The sequence below is a fragment of the Saccopteryx bilineata genome, chromosome 2 (genome assembly GCF_036850765.1).
Source record: "Saccopteryx bilineata isolate mSacBil1 chromosome 2, mSacBil1_pri_phased_curated, whole genome shotgun sequence".
Lineage (NCBI taxonomy): Eukaryota > Metazoa > Chordata > Mammalia > Chiroptera > Emballonuridae > Saccopteryx > Saccopteryx bilineata.
Window position 1 is genome coordinate 175,319,715 of NC_089491.1, and position 21,508 is coordinate 175,341,222.

Consider the following 21,508-nt stretch of genomic DNA (forward strand, 5'->3'; position numbering starts at 1 on the left):
TTAAAATTGAAGGAGAAATAAAAAGCTTTTTAGACAAAAAAAACCTCAAGGAATTCACTACAACCAAACCAAGGCTGCAAGAAATGCTAAGGGGCCTGTTGTAAACCGATCCAAGGAGAAAAAGGATATAGCAAAAGAGGAATAGAATTTTAAAGAATAAAATGGCAATAAACAATTACATATCAATAATAACCTTAAATGTAAATGGATTAAATGATCCGATCAAAAGACATAGGGTAGCTGCGTGGATAAGAAAACAGGACCCGTACATATGCTGTCTACAAGAGACACACCTAAAAAAAAAAAAGATTCACATAGACTGAAGATAAATGGATGGAAAAAAATATTTCACGCAAAAGGAAATGAAAAAAAGCTGGGGAAGCAATACTTAAAAACTGGTTTTTTTTTTATTTTATTTATTTATTTTAGAGAGGTAAGGGGGAGAGAGCAACAGAAAGAGACAGAGAAAAGGGGGAGGAGCAGGAAGCATCAACTCCCATATGTGCCTTAACCTGGGGTTTTGAACCGGTGACCTCAGCATTCCAGGTGGACGCTTTATCCACTGCACTACCACAGGTCAGGCGGAAGCAATACTTATATCAAACAAAATGGACTTTAAAACAAAGACTATAGTAAGAGATAAAGAAGGTCACTACAGGCCCTGGCCGGTTGGCTCAGTGGTAGAGCATCGGCCTGGCATGCAGGAGTCTCAGGTTCGATTCCCGGCCAGGGCATGCAGGAGAAGCGCCCATCTGCTTCTCCACCCCTCCCCCTCTCCTTCCTCTCTGTCTCTCTCTTCCCCTCCCGTAGCCGAGGCTCCATTGGAGCAGAGATGGCCCAGGTGCTGGGGATGGCTCTGTGGCCTCTGCCTCAGGCGCTAGAGTGGCTCTGGATGCAACAGAGCGACACCCCAGATGGGCAGAGCATCGCCCCCTGGTGGCATGCCGTGTGGATCGCGGTCAGGCGCATGCGGGAGTCTGTCTGACTGCCTCCCCATTTCCAGCTAAGGAAAAATGGAAAAAAATTTTAAAAAAAGGTCACTACATAATGATAAAGGGAGCAATCCAACAGGAAGATATAACCATTATAAATATCTACACACCTAATATAGGAGCACCTAAATATATAAAGCAGACTTTGATGGATTTAAAGGGCGAGATCAATAGCTATACTATAATAGTAGGGGATTTCAATACCTCACTAACATCACTAGATAGATCCTCAAGAAAGAAAATTAACAAAGAAACAGACTTAAAGGACATACTAGATCAACTCGATTTAATAGATATCTTCAGAACCTTTCACCCTAATGCAGCAGAATATACATTCTTTTCAAGTGCTCATGGTACATTCTCTAGAATAGACCACATGTTAGGGCACAAAAGCGGTCTCAACAAATTTAAGAAGATTGAAATCATATCGAGCACTTTCTCTGATCACAATGGCATAAAACTAGAAATCAACCACAACGGAAAAACTGAAAAATACTCAAACACTTGAAAACTAAATAACACGTTATTAAATAATGAATGGGTAAACAATGAGATTAAACAAGAAATTTAAAAATTCCTAGAAACGAACGATAATGAGCATATATCAACTCAAAATTTATGGGACACAGCAAAAGCAGTCCTGAGAGGGAAGTTCATAGCATTACAGGCATACTTTAAGAAGCTAGAAAAAGCTCAAATAAACAACTTGACCCTACATCTAAAAGAACTAGAAAAAGAACAGCAAGTAAAGCCCAGAGCTAGTAGAAGGAAGGAAATAATAAAGACGAGTGGATTTAAAAATCATACACCAGCATCAAGTGGGATTTATTCTTGGGAGGCAAGGCTGGTACAATATTTGCAAATCAACCAATGTGATTCATCACATAAACAAAAGAAAGGAGAAAAACCACATGATAATTTCAATAGATGCAGAAAAAGCATTTGATAATATCGAGCACCCATTCATGATCAAAACTCTCAGCAAAGTGGGAATACAGGGAATGTACCTCAACATGATAAAAGCCATCTATAACAAACCCACAGCCAACATCATACTCAATGGGCAAAAATTAAAACCAATCCCCTTAAGATCAGGAACAAGGCAGGGGTGCCCCCTTTCACCACTCTTATTCAACATAGTTCTGGAAGTCCTAGGCACAGCAATCAGACAAGAAGAAGAAATAAAAGGCATCCAAATTGGAAAAGAAGAAGTAAAACTATCATTATTTGCAGATGATATGATATTGTATATAGAAAACCCTAATGTCACAGTCAAAAAACTACTAGACCTGATAAATGAATTCAGCAAGGTGGCAGGATATAAAATTAATACTCAGCATAATCAGAGGCATTTTTATACACTAACAATGAACTGTCAGAAAGAGAAATTAAGGAATCAATCCCCTTTACCATTACAACCAAAAAAATAAAGTACCTAGGAACAAATTTAACCAGGGAGATTAAAGATTTATACTCAGAAAATTATAAAACATTGATAAAAGAAATCAGGGAAGATACAAACAAGTGGAAGCATATACCGTGCTCATGGTTAGGAAGAATAAACATCATTAAAATGTGTACATTACCCAAAGCAATTTATAAATTCAATGCAATACCAATTAAAATACCAATGACTTACTTCAAAGATATAGAACACATTTTCCAAAAATTTATATGGAACCACAAAAGAACACGAATAGCCTCAGCAATCCTGAAAAGGAAGAATAAAGTGGGAGGTATCACACTTCCAGATTATAAGGCCATTATACTCAAAACAGCCTGGTACTGGCATAAAAACAGGCATATAGATCAATGGAACAGAACTGAGAACCCAGAAATAAACCCACATCTTTATGGACAACTGATATTTGACAAAGGAGGTAAGAGCATACATTGGAGTAAAGACAGCCTCTTCAACAAAGGTGTTGGGAAAATTGGACAGGTACCTGAAAAAATATGAACCTAGACCACCAACTTACACCATTCACAAAAATAAACTCAAAATGGATAAAAGACTTAAATGTAAGCCGTGAAACCATAAGCATCTTAGAAGAAAACATAGGCAGTAAGCTCTCTGACATCTCTCGCAGCAATATATTTGCCGATTTGTCTCCACAGGCAAGTGAAATAAAAGACAAGATAAACAAATGGGACTATATCAAACTAAAAAGCTTCTGCACAGCTAAAGACAATAAGAACAGAATAAAAAGACAGACTACACAATGGGAGAATATATTTGACAATGCATCTGATAAGGGGTTAATAACCAAAATTTATAAAGAACTTATAAAACTTAATACCAGGAAGACAAACAATCCAATCCAAAAATGGGCAAAAGAAATGAATAGACACTTCTCCAAAGAGGACATACAGATGGCCAATAGGCATATGAAAAAATGTTCAACATCACTAATGATTAGAGAAATGCAAATTAAAACCACACTGAGATATCACCTCACACCAGCCAGAATGGCGCTCATCAACAAAACAACAGAGAATAAGTGCTGGCGAGAATGTGGAGAAAAGGGAACCCTCCTGCAGTGCTGGTGGAAATGCAGACTGATGCAGCCACTGTGGAAAACAGTATGAAGATTCCTCAGCAAATTAAAGATCGAACTGCTTTTTGACCCAGCTATGCCACTGTTAGGAATATACCCCAAAAACACCATAGCACTGTTAGAAAAGAAGAAATGCATCCCTATGTTTATGGCAGCATTGTTCACAATAGCAAAGATCTGGAAACAGCCCAAGTGTCCGTCAGAGGACGAGTGGATTAAAAAGCTTTGGTACATATATACTATGGAATACTACTCAGCCATAAGAAATGATGACGTCGGATCATTTACAACAACGTGGATGGACCTTGATAACATTATATGGAGCGAAATAAGTAAATCAGAAAAAACTAAGAACTATATGATTCCATACAGAGGTGGGACATAAAAATGAGACTCAGAGACATGGACAAGAGTGTGGGGGTTACGGGGTGGGGGTGGAGGTGGAGGAGAGGGAGGGGAATGGGGGAGGTGGGGCACAAAGAAAACCAGTTAGAAGGTGACGAAAGACAGTTGGACTTTGGGTGATGGGAATGCAGCATAAGCAAATGGCAGAATAACCTAGAGCTGTTTTCTCTGAACATATGTACCCTGATTTATCAATGTCACCCCATTAAAATTAATCAAAAAAAGAAAAGATGATGACATTCTGGAGAAAGATCATGGTGTTAGTTGAGCAACATTGTAAAAATACTTAAAGCCAAAATAGTTAAAACTGGCTCACATGGTAAATTTTGCGTTGTGTAGATTTTACCACAATAGAAATTACATTGTACTTAATTTAGTGTTTGTTGTGCAACATTTCTCATTTAGAAAATTTTTATGATTTTAAAAATAACTTTATTGAGTTAAAATGTACATACAATAAAGGTATGCATTATAAGTGTACTACTACATGGTGAGTTTTGATAAATATAGATACTGTATGACTGCCACAGCAATCAAGCTATAATACATTTCCCCAAAGTTCTCTCGTGTCCCCTGCCAGTCATTCTGCGGCCCCACCCCCAGTCCCTGGAAACCAATTATCTGCTTTGTATTTTTAGTAGATTAGATTACATTTAATTTCTATATATTTAAAACAGGTGGAAAAGATACAAGCTTTTGTTCTTTCTCACAAATAAAGATACATTCAGTTTTTGCCATTCTGGGAAGCAGACAGCAGCTTCCTAAGAGAAGTGTTGGTATCTGAGTAAAACGTAAGTTTTCCAAACTTGCCATAATCTGTAGTGGGCTTGATATTATAAAAATACTCATTTTTCTTTTTTCAGAAAAAGGAGAAAAAACTGAATACAAGTTTTCCATGCAAAATTTTGTTTAATCAACCTCCTTTACTGAGCTCTATGTAACTAACCAGCATTATTATGTTAATTTTGATTATTTTCAAGGACTTCTAAAATATATCTGACTCTGGCTGGTTGGCTCAGTGGTAGACTGTTGGCCCGGCATGTGGATGTCCCAGGTTTGATTCCCAGTCAGAGTACACAGGAGAAACGCCCATCTGCTTCACCCCTCCATCCCCTCTTTCTCCCCTTCTCTCTTTTTTTCTCCTGCAACCATGGTTCAAATGGAGCAAAGTTGGCCTCAGGCACTAGCTCAGTTGCTGAGCAACAGCAGTGGTCCAGACTGGCAGAGCATCACCTGATAGGGGGCTTGCCAGATGGATCTGGTATGCATGTGGGAGTCTATCTCTGCCTCCCTGCCTCTCAATAAAAAACAAACAAACAAAAAAAACCTTGGCTGTTTGGCTCAGCAGTAGAGCATCGCCCCAGCGTGTGGAAGTCCCGGGTTCAATTCCTGGTCAGGGCACACAGGAGAAGCGCCCATCTGCCCTTCCCCCTCTCCTTCCTCTCTGTCTCTCTCTTCCCCTCTGCAGCCAAGGCTCCACTGGAGCAAAGCTGGCCCAAGCTCTGAGGATGGCTCCATGGCCTCCACTTCAGGCGCTAGAATGACCCTGGCCTCAACAGAGCAACGCCCCAGATGGTCAGAGCATTGCTCCCTGGTGGGCATACTGGGTTGATCCCGGTCAGGCACATGCGGGAGTCTGTCTGACTGCCTTCCCGCTTCTAACTTTGGAAAAATACAAAGAAAAAAAAGAAAGAAAGAAAGTCAGTCCATATTGAGATAACTTTTCTACCCATTCTCATATCAGTGTGTTCCTTAATATAGATTAGATTCCTTTGTTTCAAGATATGCAGACATGAGACAAGCAGTCAAGGAGAGGATTGAGAATTGTGCTGTGCCTTGCTACTTTGCTGCAAGAATGTTACATTAGGCAGGCCCATGTGTGCATCATTGGACCAGATGCACCTAAGATAGTATATATTTGTGACATTGAAAAGTTATTTTCTAGCATCAAAACATAAATATGATACTTATATTTCATATTTATTGAGTAGTATAGCAATTTGTCATAGTCCTATCTGTGACTGTTGAATCCAGGAGCCAGACAACAGCATTTTATTGTTTGTTCTTTAAAAATAATTTTTGTGCCTGACCTGTGGTGGCGCAGTGGATAAAGCGTCGACCTGGAAATGCTGAGGTCGCCGGTTCGAAACCCTGGGCTTGCCTGGTCAAGGCACATCTGGGAGTGGATGCTTCCACCTCCTCCCCCTTCTCTCTCTCTCTGTCTCTCTCTCTCTCTCTCTCCTCTCTAAAAATGAATAAATAAAATAATTTTAAAAAAAAATAATTTTTGTAATATAAGTATTCTGCTCAGTCCTGGCCAGTTGGCTCAGCTGTAGAGCATCAGCCTGGCATGTGTAAGTCTCCTGGTCAGGGCACACAGGAGAAGCCACCATTTGCTTCTCCACCCCTTTTCTCTCTCTCTCTCTCTCTCTCTCTCTCTCTCTTTCTCTCTCTTTCTCTCTCATTCTACCCCTCCTGCAGCCATAGCTCTAAAGGTTGGAGAAGTTGGCCTCAGACACTAATGATGGCTCCATGGCCTCACCTCAGGCATTAAAATATCTTGGTTGCCAAGCAATGGAGCAGTGGACCCAGATGGGTAGAGCATTGCCCTGTAGGGGGCTTACCAGGTGGATCTTGGTCAGGGCGCATGTGGGGGAGTCTGTCTGTCTTCTTCCCTGCCTCTCACTTAATAAAAAAAAATAGAATTCTACTCATAAAACATCTCTAGTAGTAGCATCTGGACCTGTCTGCTTTCAGAATCATCTGATCTCTCTTTGCCTCCAAGGCTATCTAATACTTTGCTTTACTTTTCTGGACCTTTTGACACTTCTATATATTCTATTCAAAATCAAATCATTTCTTATTCACCATATTGTGTACCCTCTGCCTACCAGGCTCTGGTTAGAACCCTTAAGGAGTTCTCAAGTCTATATTCCCACTACTGCCATTCCAGACCACCTGTACTCTTGAGTCAAAGCCACCTTTTCAGTTTGTCTCTCACTGTTTCCTTTTCCTGTGGGAACCCTGTAGGCTGTGTGTCCTCACATGTGACTTATGCTTTTGCACTTGCCACTTTCGTTATCTTTCTTATTATCTCTGTCGAGATAAGGTCCATCTCTATTCTCCTGTCTTCAACCTACAGCAATTTTTTTTTGTCTACTATATATATTATTTCAGCATTTCCTGCCCTTACGGTTTATTAGCACTTATATTTACTGTCTCATCACATTATTTATACTGCAATTCTGTAGTTAAAAAGGATATACCACTCAAAACAAAATCACTTATACAGTATTTTTGATAATTTCTTTAAATACCTCCTCATGTAGTTGTAAGACACATTCCAGAGATTGGCAGCACAACACTGTAAATACAGTACTGAATCATACACTAAAATATGGTTAAGATGGTAAATTTTATGTTATGTATATTTTGCCACAATTAAAATGTGTTAATTTTTTTTAGCAAGCTAATAAATTGAAAGACCAATAAACTCATAGAAAGAGCAAATGAAAATGGACGTAATATAATTGGGGAAGCAGACCCTGCACCTGTGGAAGAACTGAAGGACTTTTACAGAACCTGTTTAATATAATGTAAACAGTGAAAGTGCTAGAAGGAAATGCTGAATGGGGAGAAATTAACCATCAGGCTGGGAGAGAAAGCTGCAGGCATTTCGGGTAGAGTAGCATAAACCTCAGTGAAAACAAGTGAGTCAGTGACACAGGGTCATTGGTGGATGAGAAAGAAATAGATCGAAAATTATAAGCGGTCAACTATTATGTCAATAGCATTTGATGATTTAAGGAACCTGGTAAAAATGACATCGGAGGAGTAGGACAGTATAGAATATTGGGGAAATCAGAGAAGGGGTTTTCAGAATAATAGGTATAGGCCAGTGGTCGGCAAACTCATTAGTCAGCAAAACCAAATATCAACAGTACAACGATTGAAATTTCTTTTGAGAGCCAAATTTTTTAAACTTAAACTATATAGTTAGGTACATTGTTATTAACTTAATTAGGGTACTCCTAAACTGGCCTTTGCTAAACACTCAAGGGGCCAAAGAGCCACATGTGGCTTGCGATCCTTGGTTTGCTGACCACTGGTTTAGGCCCATGATTAAAGTATGGTAGTGTCTATGACAATAAACATGAAGAAGATACAAAGCAGTGGTTCCATTAATAACTATTTAATAGGAAGAACCACCAAAACTTAAATATGGGTTATGGGGAGCAAAGAAGGAATCAAATTATTTAAATCTTGTCAGTCTATGACCTCGGAATATGGTGATGCAATTAACTTTGAAAGGGAAGTTTGTTATGGTGGATGTTAAATTTTATTTAGTGATCACATTTCACATTAAAAATAATTCTGAGTAGCCATAAGAAATTATGTATATTGCCATTTATGACATGAGACCTTGAGAACATTATACTAAATAAAACAAGTAAATCTAAAAAAGCTAAGAACTATATGATTTTACACATAGGTAGGGTATATAATAAAACTGAGACTCATAGACACAGATAAAACTAAAGTGATAACCAGAGGAAGGGGGATGAGTTAGAGGGGAGTAAGGGGGGACAAATATATGGTGATGGAAAATGAGTTGACTTTGGGTGATGGGCACACAATGCAATCAACATTTCAGATGCCATAGAGATCTTCATCTGAAATCTTTGTACTCTTACTGATGAATGCCAACCATTAAGTTTAATTTCTAAATTTAATAATAAAATATTTCAGCCCTGGCCGGTTGGCTCAGTGGCAGAGTGTTGGCCTGGTGTGTGGATGTCACAGGTTCGATTCCCAGTCATGGCACACAAGAGAAGTGCCCTTCTGCTTCTCCACCCTTCCCCCTCTCGCTTCACCCTCCCCCCCGGCAGCCATGGCTCGATTGGAGTGAGTTGGCCCCCAGCACTGAGCATAGCTCCATGGCCTCCGCCTCAGGTGCTATGAAGAGCTCAGTTGCTGAGCAACGGAGCAATGCCCCACATGTGCAGAGCATCGCCCCCTAGTGGGCTTGCTGGGTGGATCCAGTTGGGGTGCATGTGGGAATCTGTCTCTGCCTTCTTTATTCTCATTGAATAAAAAATAAATAAAATTAAAATGATAAAAAAGTATTTCTGAGTAGCTAAATAAAGGTGATCTAGAGAGGAGATCATAAAATGTTCAGGGACCCAAATTTGAAGTATCAGGCATTTCAGTCAGGCCTGCCCACATGAGATCACCTACAAGCTGGTTTTCACTGGGCTCACTTAAGATAGTGTATCTTCCATACTCTGAAATCTCTGTAAGGAAAGTTGGAGAAAATAGTAATCAAAAGAATTTCTTCCGAAATGAGATGAAAGAGTGGAGGAGATATCCTAGAAGTTTACAACTCACTCTGGATAGTTAATTGGCTAAATAACAAAAAATGGAAACATTTGAATCAAGGGGAGCATCAATAAAAGAATCTAGATTTAACAGAAAGCAATAAACAAAACAAACTCATAGATACAACAAGAATTGCGGTTACCAAGAAAAAGAGAGGTGGGGAGAAGACGGAGAGTAGAGGGGTCAAATATATGGTAATAGAAGGGCACTAGTCTTCCGCTGGTGAGCACGTACAGATTTATTATAATATTGTACACCTGAAATTTATATAATGTTACCCCAGTAAATTTAACCTCTAAAAAAGAATCTAGATTTTAGACTTACCTTAAAATTGGAGTAGATCAAACTCGAATCACATACTTATGACAATGTAAAAAGTTACCGATCTTATTCTTACTTTTATCTGAGATGTTTTCAGGATTATGGAATTTTTGAAGCATGTTATGTAATCATTCAATATGAAATACCCAGTTGGAGGAAGAGGAAAAAATAAGCCCTGGTAACATTCCTTCATTTATACTTCTTTTATGTCTTGCATTTCTGTTAAACACATACACACATATTTATTGTAAACCACCATCATTCTAACATTTATTATATCCCTTATTGACTAGTGATGGAAAGCCAATTTTTTGTTATCGAGGATCCAGGAATTATCAAAAGGATTTTGAGTTCCATTTGCCTTGGATGTTTGCCTCATTTCTGAAACTTGCTCAAAAGGGGGAAGGACACAGAGGAAGAGGAGGTGGTCTTACTATTTCTTGAAGCTCAAATTCCAGACCAGAATACTTTTAGAGACATCTTGATTCCATTAGAATTTGAAGGTCAAAGGGCAGGTTCAACTGTTCTGGTAGTTAAAAGCACCAGGAATAGAGTGAATGAACCACTTTAATGACTTCAGGTTGAATTTCTGCTACTACCTACTCCGTATGCAGGTAATATGGCATGTTAAGTCATGCAGTAGGGGGTTTCTAATCATTTTGAAAGGTTCTGTGTCTACATTTTCAAATACTTTTTTTCTTAAGTCAGAAGCAAGGAGGCAGAGAGACTGACTATTGCATGAGACTGGACTTGGATCCAACCAGCAAGCCCCCTATAGGGCAATGCTCTACCCATCTGGGGCTGTTTCTCCATTGCTTGGCACCTGAGGTGAAGCCATGGAGACATCCTCAGTGCCTGGGGCCAACTTCCTTCAACTGAGCCATGGCTGCAGGAGGGGAAAAGAGAGATAGAGAGAAGAGAGAGGAGAAGGGGTGGAGAAGCAGATAGGCACTTCACTTGTGTACCCCAACCAGGAATTGGACCTGAGACATCTACATACCAGGCCAGCACTTTACCACTGAGCCAACTGGCCAGGACTACAATTTTTTTTAACTGAGGAAAAGATACTAGCAGACCAAGGAGAGTAATTTGACAAGGGAAGCACTGCAGATTTTATTTGATTCTGGATTGTGGCATTCATATATTGTGGATAGCCTTTAGTTGGTAAACCTCATAAAGTCTATCATTAATCCCCATCAAGGTTCATTTTCTTCAAACCATGTTAGCATCAGAGTAGGTGAATTTCAGATCTCAAGCAATTGACTCTGATTTCAAAATAAACTGTTTCCTCTACCTTTCAGTTTTTCTTCAATGAATGCATATTAATTTTATCAGAAAATATCTTTTCTCAAAGAAGCAATTATATTAAGAGTAGGTAGCTACTAAAGTAAGATTCTTTTGCATTTGCTTTTTTTCACTCTGAATTTCATTCTTTCTGTTTTTTGTTTTGGAGGGTTTTTTTTTTTTTTTGTATTTTTATGAAGTTGGAAACAGGGAGGCAGTCAGACAGACTCCCGCGTGCACCCGACCAGGATCCACCCATTTTGGGGCGTCACTCTGTTGCAACCAGAGCCATTCTAGCACCTGAGGCAGATCCATGGAGCCATCCTCAGCGCCCGGGCCAACTTTTTGCTCCATTGGAACCCTGGCTGCAGGAGGGGAAGAGAGAGACAGAGAGGAAGGAGAGGGGGAGGGGTGGAGAAGCAGATGGGCGATTCTCCTGTGTGTCCTGGCCGGGAATCGAACCTGGGACTCCTGCACTCCAGGCTGATGCCCTACCACTGAGCCCACCAGCCAGGGCTCATTCCTTCTGTTCTTAACAAAGCATTTTAATTTCAACACTTTTTGAGTGCTGTCTTTAAAACTTAACCACATAAGGTCATCTGTATACCATATGGTCTTTTCTATCAGATGTATTAAGGGAACAACATTTTTTCTTATTCCCTAAAAGATGGCTGTTACAATTTTATTAGCTTTTATATTCTTGCCTAACTTCCAAATTATTTTCAAGAAGTTTTCTCCCCTGTAGTTTATATTTTAAATTTACCAAAATTACAGACAAAAGAACAATACTATAAATGTCCCTTTCCAAGAACCAAAGAAAAACCTACAATACCCGTGAAAGTTAACTGACATTACCTAGAGCAGTGTTTTCAACCAGTGTGCCGTGAGACATGGTCAGGTGTGCTGTGGGGAAATTAAACATGGGTTCCCAAACTATGGCCCGCGGAGGCTATTAAGCCTCCGGCCCGCCACCAGCCGCCTCCCGCCTCCATCTGCCTCCATCCGAACATAAACATTCCCCTCACAATCCCTCCAGCTATCAGCAACAGGAAGAGTGGAAGCACAGGGAACGCTCACTGACCAGTCACCTTCTAGGATTCATCCCAACCACTAGCGATGAACCAGTAGTAGGCCGCCTCTCATCCACACCCAGGAAGGTCCCTGCTCAGGCTGCCGTGCACTTGTCATTGTGTGGCCGTGGCTAGTAGTTGTAGCTGCTACTCCTCCCCATGGTCCCGATTTCTAATCCTGGTCAGGACTGGAGGTAAATGTTGCCACCACTAGATGAAGCCTCAGCCTCAGCTGGTTATGTCTATCCTGATGGTGTATATAGATATTTGACCTTTTTCTTTTTAAAAGAGGTCCCTGCAGAGGGTAATATACAGTGCATCACAATGCATCACAATGTTATCTAACTTTAAAGCTAAAATTTGCTGATCTTCCTTTGGACAGTTTTTGGTTATCTGTTGCCAAGGAGTTCCCCATTCTGGCCAACAAAGCTATTTTGACATTGCTCCCGTTTTCAACCACATATCTATGTGAGCTGAGCTTCTCAAGCTTGACTGCGATAAAAACTAAAAACAGAGAGACTGAGAACTGTTGAGGAAGAGCTTCGTGTGTGTCTTTCTACCATTCCTGCCAGGATATCCCTTTTGTGTTCATCGAGACAGGCCCAGGTTTCACACTGAGTATAAATACATTTAGAAACTATATTATTAACTATATGTATAATATGTACTGTGTTAGAGTGTCATTTTATGTCATTTTGGTAGGTGGTGTGCCCCAGGATTTTGTAAATGTAAAAAATGTGCCACGGCTCAAAAAAACGTTGAAAATCACTGACCTAGAGTTTACATGATAAGTGTTGGTGGCTAAAACAGCACCAGATAGTCTAGCCCTCAGTACTTGAGTTCTGGTTAAGAAAGAATTCAGAGACAAGACTCAAACTTTAACCTAACCAGGCAGTGACTCAGTGGATAGAGCATCAGACTGGGATGTGGAGGACCCAGGTTTGAAACCCTGAGGTTGGTGGCTTGAACGCAGGTTCATCCGGCTTGAGTGTGGGATCACCAGCTTGAGCGTGGGGTTGCTGGATTGGGCATAGGATCATGGAATGACCCTATGATCACTGGCTTGAGCCCAAAGGTTGCTGGCTTGAGCAAAAAGTCACTTGCTCTGCTGTAGCCCCCCAGTCAAGGCATATATGAGAAAGCAATCAATGAACAACTAAGATGCCACAACAAAGAATTGATGCTTCTCATCTCTCTCTTCCTGTCTGTCTGTTCCTATCTGTCCCTCTCTCTGACTCTCTCTCTGTCTCTGTCAAAAAAAAAAAGAAAAAGACTCAAACTTTAAGAGAACAGTTATTTGGAAAATCAGCTTAGGAGAAAGAGAGAGGCAAGGAAAATGCGCCAGGAGTAGGGGTTGAAAGCTTACTCCATAGACAGAGAGCTGTGACTGGGTCTGCTGGGTCCTCCATTTTCAGGGCTTTTCAGGATGCGGATTTTAGGGGAGGTCCCAGAGGAGAATCTCAAAAGACTTATTCAGCCTGACCAGGCAGTGGCGCAGTGTATAGAGCGTTGGACTGGGATGCAGAGGACCCAGGTTCGAGACCCCAAGGTTGCCAGCTTGAGTGCAGGCTCATCTGGTTTGAGCAAAGCTCACCAACTTGGACCCAGGGTCGCTGGCTTGAGCAAGGGGTTACTTGGTCTGCTGAAGGCTCACAGTCAAGGCACATATGATAAAGCAATCAATGAACAACTAAGGTGTTGCAACAAAAAACTGATGATTGATGTTTCTCATCTCTCTCCATTCCTGTCCCTATCTATCCCTCTCCATTCCTGTCCCTATCTATCCCTCTCTGACCTCTCTCTCTTTAAAAAAAAAAAAGACTTATTCATCAGCTTTACTAGTGTGTCCCCTTGGTCTCCACTGGTTGGTCAGTGTATCTTGATGTTGGCCATAGCATTACTTGTCTGGTTTTGCTGCTTTTCTGAGCCTAGAACTGAAACACTGCTGAGGCTTAGATGTTATCCCTAAGGGTTAATGCTTAAGGAAGTGGTCGTGCAAAGGCCCGCATGGGAGTCCCCAGAGGCCACTCTTCAGCCCCTTGTTCCTCCTCTTAGGACAGCGGTTCTCAACCTGTGGGTCGCGACCCCGGCGGGGGTCGAACGACCAAAACACAGGGGTCGCCTAAAGCCATCGGAAATACATATTTTATTGGCTGTGTTAAGGGGTCTGCTGCATGTCCAGCAATATGAAAGGTCGGTGGTCTAAACTACATGACTAGTGATATCCTAGGGGAGGAAAGGTCACCCTGGGGTGAGGTCCTTGTTTTCTCAGGTCTACCCATTGCTAGGCACCTGGGACTTCCCTCCCTGGTGGCCTTCTGTTCCTGGCTCATTGTCCTTGCTCTGCTTATGTCTGTCTAACTGCCTACCACATAATTATAATGTGCAATCAAAATATTTTATTTTCTTGACTATAAATTGCCCTTTATAATACTCATACACATGTAGAAATCAATGTCAAGAGTGTACTTTTAACCTGGAAAGGACAGTGGCATGTTCATCTGTTAGGGGATTTTTAGAGGGTGAGAGCCATGTGCATGGGAAAGTTTGATTCTGCACAGTTCATAGTATATTATCAATGCTCAATAAATGATAAATAGATATAAAATTTCTATTTGAATTGTATAAAAAAAGACATTAAATTATATATTTTAATAAAATGACATTATTTTAGTGGTTCAGCCTCCACTGCCACATCTATATTTTAATTTTTTTTGCTAATTTATTTTTTTTATTTTTTAATGGGGTGACATTGATAAATCAGGGTACATATGTTCAGAGATATTTTAAATTTTTGAATCTGAATTGTCACCTTTTATATCATATTGCAGTTTGGGAATGTGACATTTTGACCCAGAGATTAACTGTACCATGCTAGCTGGCAAGCATATCGTTTATAAAAGAATTTAGAATTCAGTCAAGAAATCTTCAACAATATAGAGTCATTTTTACTATTTCATGCACCTTAAGCATAGAATGAAGCTGAGATCTTATTACCTTTGGATCCTGCATTTAGCAAAGGTGCTTATTATGATTTGATCTGATTGAATCATCTTTTATTTATTTTTCCTGCTACTATGTGTGATTCCGACAGTCAGTACACAGAAATGCAGCGCCCTAATAGAGAATGCACATTTCTCATTTCAGCTTTGTCAGTCTTTGAACTTCCCAAAAATGAACAGATGATAGTAATCAACAGGAAACTGCATTGTGACACTATCTTGAACTCCTTCACCTTTAAGCTCATTTCTCCATTTAACATATTTTTTCAAGTGGTCAGTGGATATATTTAGACTATCATTATCTCTTTGGTGGTGACTAGAGCTTCATGAGATAAGTCATCTGCCATATCTTTGAATTAAATAGAGTATGGAGATAGTGGCAAATTAAGCTGATGTCATTCAGAACCTTCTTCCCTTCTAACAGCAAAGACTAGTTAAACAAAAATTCATTTCCATAATGTAAACTAATCTACTTCTACCCTTTGTTAGTACTGTGGTTGAGAGTTCCCCAGACCTACCCATCCAGAACACAAAATATCCTTGTTAGAATATTCAAAAGATAGTCTTCCGGTTTGTGGCTAAACCTTTTCCATATGACTGCTATTGAAGCATAATTATCCTAAGAAAGACGGAAGCAAAGTTCAGCTTGAGCAGTACATTCTCAGAGTCAGCATTTCTTTACCTCGAAAGCTCAGGTCACTTACAACATTCCTGTAAATCAAATCTGTCTTCTTAACAGATGACTTACATAAAAGATGAGTTGTTAAGGAATACATTTTAGACAATGAGGCTCACCAACTTCATTCTGATTATTTTGTAAATGACTCATGTTTACTCCCACCCTCCATTTAAATCCCACCTTCTTTTCTTTCTGGATATTAACCAAAAAGTAGTTAGCTAAACCACAAGGAATCTGTAAAGTTTAAATTATTGTTTCAAAGTGCGCAGTCATTGCCAAATAAAACCATAACTAGAAACTTATTTGCATTAGTGAGATAAAAAGACTTAGAGACATTCAGAATGCCCCAGAAACAGATGTCTGCTTTCCTAAATCCTGTTACAATTTGTATCGCACTCTATACATAAAAATGGTTTCAGTTTCAGTAATGCCTTATTTTGCATGGAAGTTGCTGAATAATTATCAAAAAAATGAGCTAAATGGGTCAAGTGTATAGATGACAAGATTAGTCTTACTTTAAAAATATCATTACCTCTGTATCTAAGACCTCTTTGCTGAGATGTAGGTGTAACAACATGACAAAGATGTGTAGAGTCAGAGAAACCTGAATGGAATTCCTGGCTACACCATGTCCATCACGTGTGAACTTGGGCAAGCTCTATAGACTCACTAAGCCTTAAATTTTATCACCCGTAAAAGGGGGGTAAATAATAATAGTAACTTCAGAGAATGGTTTGGGGATTAAATGAAAGTCTTGGCTTTTTCTTCCTTTGCAGACAAGAAGCTCTTCTGGCTGCTATCAGCGAGAAAGACGCCAACATAGCGCTGTTGGAGCTTTCCTCCTCCAAGAAGAAGACCCAAGAGGAAGTGGCTGCGCTGAAGCGGGAGAAGGATCGCCTGGTACAGCAGCTCAAGCAGCAGGTATAAGTAAATGCCAGGAGGGTCATGGGGACCAGCTGTTAACACCCGACTCTACCCACACCTCTGCCAGCTCGTCTGTTAAGGTCTTGTGTCGCATATTAGACATCCAATGTAGTTAATTTTCTTTTTTTCTAGCACTTGTATATCTTTTTAAAATTAAATTTATTGGGGTGGGTTGACATTTGTTAAAATTATATAGGTTTCGCGTGTGCAATTCTATGATACATCACCTTTATATTTCATTGTGTATCTACTGTGTATTGCAGAATCTTCATAAGCAGAGATGTTCATCTTTATAAATCTCTGGCTATGTCTAGGAAATGTCTGTGTCTATTTTTGATAAGAGAACGGGTTTAGAAAATGTCACAAGTCTTGTATGTTTTTAAATTTGTAATGATTGGATGAAATTAGTGAAATTCTGCCCATTTGAAATGAAGAAGGCTAATTTTTTATATCCAATTAGATTTCTACTGCAGAAGGCACTAAGCATATTTTTATTTAAATTATGTTCAGGTATTCAGGGCTGGGTAAGCTCTAAAGGCAAGAGCAAAGTTTAGCCCTTTTCTTTTTCAACCTTAAAACTTCCCCAGATTTAATGATTAGTATTTCTGTAAGGCCTTTCATCTGTGCAAATAAAATCTAAAAATGTATCCTTTGATGATGATTGCACAATAGTGTAACTATAGTTAATGGATAGAACTTATACACTTAAAAATGGGTAAAATGGGCCTGACCAGGCAGTGGCGCAGTGGATAGAGCGTCGGACTGGGATGCTGAGGACCCAGGTTCGAGACCCTGAGGTTGCCAGCTTGAGTGCGGGCTCATCTGGTTTGAACAAAAGCTCACCAGCTTGGACCCAAGGTCGCTGGCTCGAGCAAGGGGTCACTTGGTCTGCTGAAGGCCCACAGTCAAGGCACATATGAGAAAGCAATCAGTGAACAACTAAGGTGTTGCAACAAAAAACTAATGATTGATGCTTCTCATCTCTCTCCGTTCCTGTCTGTCCCTATCTATCCCTCTCTCTGACTCTCTCTCTGTCTCTGTAATAATAATAAAAAAAGCATTCTTTAAAAAAATAATGGGTAAAATGGTGCCTGACCAGGCAGTGGCACAGTAGATAGTGTCAGACTGGGACGAAGAGGACCCAGGTCCAAAACCCCGAGGTTGCCTGCTTGAGTGCGGGCTCATCTGGCTTGAACATGGGATCATAGACATGACCTTATGGTCCCTGGCTTGAAGCCCAAGGTCACTGGCTTAAAGCAAAGGGGTCACTAGCTCCACTGTAACCCCCCCCAATCAAGGCACGTATGAGAAAGCAATCAATGAACAACTAAGGAGCTGCAACAAAGAATTAATGCTTCTCATCTCCCTCTTTTCCTGTCTCTCTTTGTCTCTGTCACAAAAAAAAAAAAAAAAAAAGTAAAATGGTAAATTTTATGTAATATATATTTTACCACAATTTAAAAATTTGGGTGAGAGGTTCTTCTTTGAAAATAAGGAGAAAGTTAACTTTTTTATATCTGAGCCTCCTTCTTGAATGCTCTTCACTGACCATTTCTGTGTGATCAGTAGTGCCCACAGTCCTGTCCTCCAGTGCCACCCCTGCATTCTCAGTCACATGTTCCTTGTGCTTAGGCTGCCCACATTGCCCCTCTGTGTGAGGAACCGGACTGAGAAAGAGTTGTTCAAGTGAAGGAATTTCCTCTTTTCTATTTTGGGTAATCAGTCATCAATAGCATTTCTGACATATTTTAATGCTCAAGTTAACAAGAATTAATATTTACATAATAAAGATATTTTCTGTTTGTAGACCAATATTTAAATTGCTTTAAAATAGACTTTATGTTTATTTATGTAGCTACTTTGCTGAGAAAATACAAAAAGATGTCCTATAGATAAAGCACCAGCAGAAATAGCCCATTGCTTATTTACAAATGAAAGAAACTTTTCCAGTATTCTAAAGTAATTTTTTCATAAGAAGAGGACATCATCTAATATTTGGATGCCTGTTAAATAAAACAGAAAGAATGTGCTTATTATTAAAGACATCTGTCCAGTAGTTCAGGGCTGAACTTTGGTTTATCAAAGCTGATAATGTGAGTAGTGCTGATTGCCATCAGCTGAGGGGTGGAGGAATGAGGATGTGCTGGTCAAAGGGCACAAAGTGTCAGTTACACAGATGGAGAAGTTCTGAGATCTAATGCACAGCATGATGGCTGCAGTTAATAATACTGGATTGTATATTTGAAATTTTCTGAGAGAGTAGATCTTAAGTGTTATTCCCACACATCCAAAAAAAAATAGCTATGTTAGATGATGAAAATATCAGTTAAGCTTCATCATGGTCATCATTTCATGATGTATACATATATTAAAACACCACATTGTACACTTTAAATATATACAATTTATATTTGTCAATTATACCTCAGTAAAGGGGGGAGATGATAACATGAAATCAGAGGAATTAATGAGGACAGGCTTTCACTAGCTTGTGAGTATATCTATTTAGCAATATCAGGTCTCTTCAGTAGTAGTTAGGCCTGAAAATACAGACATATGATCTATTTCATGGCCCTTCCACCTTAAACATAAAATAGAATAAATGTCTAGCAGACTAGAATGCTATGTCTCATTCACAATGGCTTTTGGTTCCTTGGCTCTCAAGAAAATATGTTTTCACTAGGTGAAAGTTAGTGTTATTAATTAATACATTAACTTATACGGGTAATGTTAGAAAAGAGTCTCTGAAAAATTCCTAACATCTTACAAGTAACAATATGCCTTGAATATTCTGTAGTGATGTGACCTATATATGGAGACAGATAATGTAGTTCTCAGGAGTCTTTCCTAACAGTGTTTTTCTGTCTCCCTTCCATGTAAAGTTTCGCATATCTGCCCCCTCAAAATGTGTCTGGGAGTATTTTATCTTTTCTCGTGACTGAATAGTATTCCATTGTAATTTATGCACCACATCTTATTTGCGACAACATCATGCTAAGCAAAATAAGCAGACAGCAAAAGTCAAGAACCATATGCTTTCACTCAGATGTGGAATATAAAACTGAAAACAACAAATCAACAAACAAGAAAAACAAACAAAAACTCATACACACAGACAATAGTGTGGTGGTTACCACAGGGCTGTTGGAGGCTAGTGAAGGGGGTCAAAGAAATGGTGGTGGAGTAAGATTGGACTTTGGGTGTATGGGCACACAGTGCAGTGTATGGATGATGTATTGCATAGCATTGTACACTTGAAACCCATTTAATTTTATTAACCAATGTCACTCCAATAAATTTTATTTTAAAAAGTATGTCTGAGATGCTGTGAATAAGAAGGAACTGGTCTTTCCAAATACCTTTTGATTCTTGAATTTCTCTGTGTGTACTAACTTTTGGACAAGGATATCCTCTTTTGGGAAGAGGTTATGGCATCAGTATTGTTTTAATTTAAAGCATTTAGTCCTTGAATTACTGGAATGTGCCTCAACCTAAAAGCCATTTTCTAACAAGGAATCAGCCAGCATTGACAGGGCTTTCCAGTAAATGGAGCTGCCACCGCTTGATGGGCCATTGGCATTCATGTGTGATTCCTAATGCCAGAAAGAGGTGAAGCAGCAGGGGGTTTACAGATTTTGGGGTCACCCTCTAAGATGGTCTTAGTTCACTTACACATACACACGTACACACACACCCAAGGTCATGTGTCTTCTTGACTCATTCATGCAGAGCAGCACTTGGAGAGGCTGCTTCAGAGGAAGGGGCCAGGGCCAATGAAAAACATACAAACTAAATTTGTCTAACAAAGTCCAGATGTGCTGCGGTGGGTGCCAGCGAGTGTGTTTGCATTATCAGTCAGGAAGAAACCCCCACTGTGATTGTCCAGTACCCACTCTGGATCTAATGTAAACTCAGAGAGAACACTGGAGAGCATTAATACAGTCTGTTTAGCCACAGCAGCCGACACAGAATGGCCATTCACTCAGCATTGTTTTCCTCTTTGTACGTCAGTAATGTTACAGCCTTCGTGTTGTGTTTGTTGTTAGTGTGAAGTCTGGCTTTGCCTCTGTGTGCTCAGTACTAATGTGTCATAGGCTGGATGGTTTTTTCTCTTTAAAAGTCAAAGATAACATAAGTTATAAAGGCTACAAACTTAAACTGATTTGCTTGGAATCTAGACAATCTCATTTACAACTATAATTTTTTAATCCTTTGCATTAGAATTAAATGCCAGACAATATTTGTTTTATTCCAACATTTTCTAGGCACAAGGGGATAAAGACACAGTATTTCCCTTAAAGAAGCTCTCAGTCTAGTGCTTAAAATACTTATTGGCCTAAGCATTTGGCAAAGCCATCTTCTAGGGTGTATTATTCCCTGGCCTTACCATCTTTTTCTGCTGACAGCTTCAGCAAATCACCCTGCATTAGGTGATTTATTTGCCTATTCATTTCAGATTTACTGAGCATCTACTGTGTTATATATTGTATTAATGGAAAACAAATGCCTTTCTTCCTAGTAACTAATTAGACCTAGGTTGTAACTCTGGCTATCCCTTTACCAGTTAGATTACTTCTCTGAGATTTATGTTCTTCATCTTTAAACTTGGATAACAACGTACCTCACAGGGTTGGTGTGAAATTAAATAAGGTAGCAAACCTGAAGCACTTAGACCCCCCACTTCTGTTCCCTTTCAGATAGGTGTCCCACAGTGAGAACCATGCTACTGGTGGTGCAAGTTTAATGAGGGAGAGGGCCATTTCAGCAACTAGGGCTCTTATTCTCAGTCATCTCCAATAACTTAAATTTTCCACAGAACTATCGTGTTCAAAATTATATCACTAGTATCTTATGTTCTATTCCTCTGAGGAAGAATGTATTTCCTAGAGCAGTT

At 39.7% G+C, this 21,508-nt stretch overlaps 1 protein-coding gene across 14 annotated transcripts in view; it reads left to right on the forward strand.

Annotated features, from left to right (window-relative positions):
- Nucleotides 1-21,508, forward strand: part of ERC1 (ELKS/RAB6-interacting/CAST family member 1) — a 550,202-nt gene that overhangs the window by 398,978 nt on the left and 129,716 nt on the right. For all 14 annotated transcript variants that reach the window (XM_066258688.1, XM_066258691.1, XM_066258695.1 and 11 more), the window contains one exon: nucleotides 16,467-16,611. In XM_066258688.1, coding sequence (XP_066114785.1) covers nucleotides 16,467-16,611 — 145 coding nt within the window. The remainder of the gene's footprint in view (nucleotides 1-16,466; nucleotides 16,612-21,508) is intronic.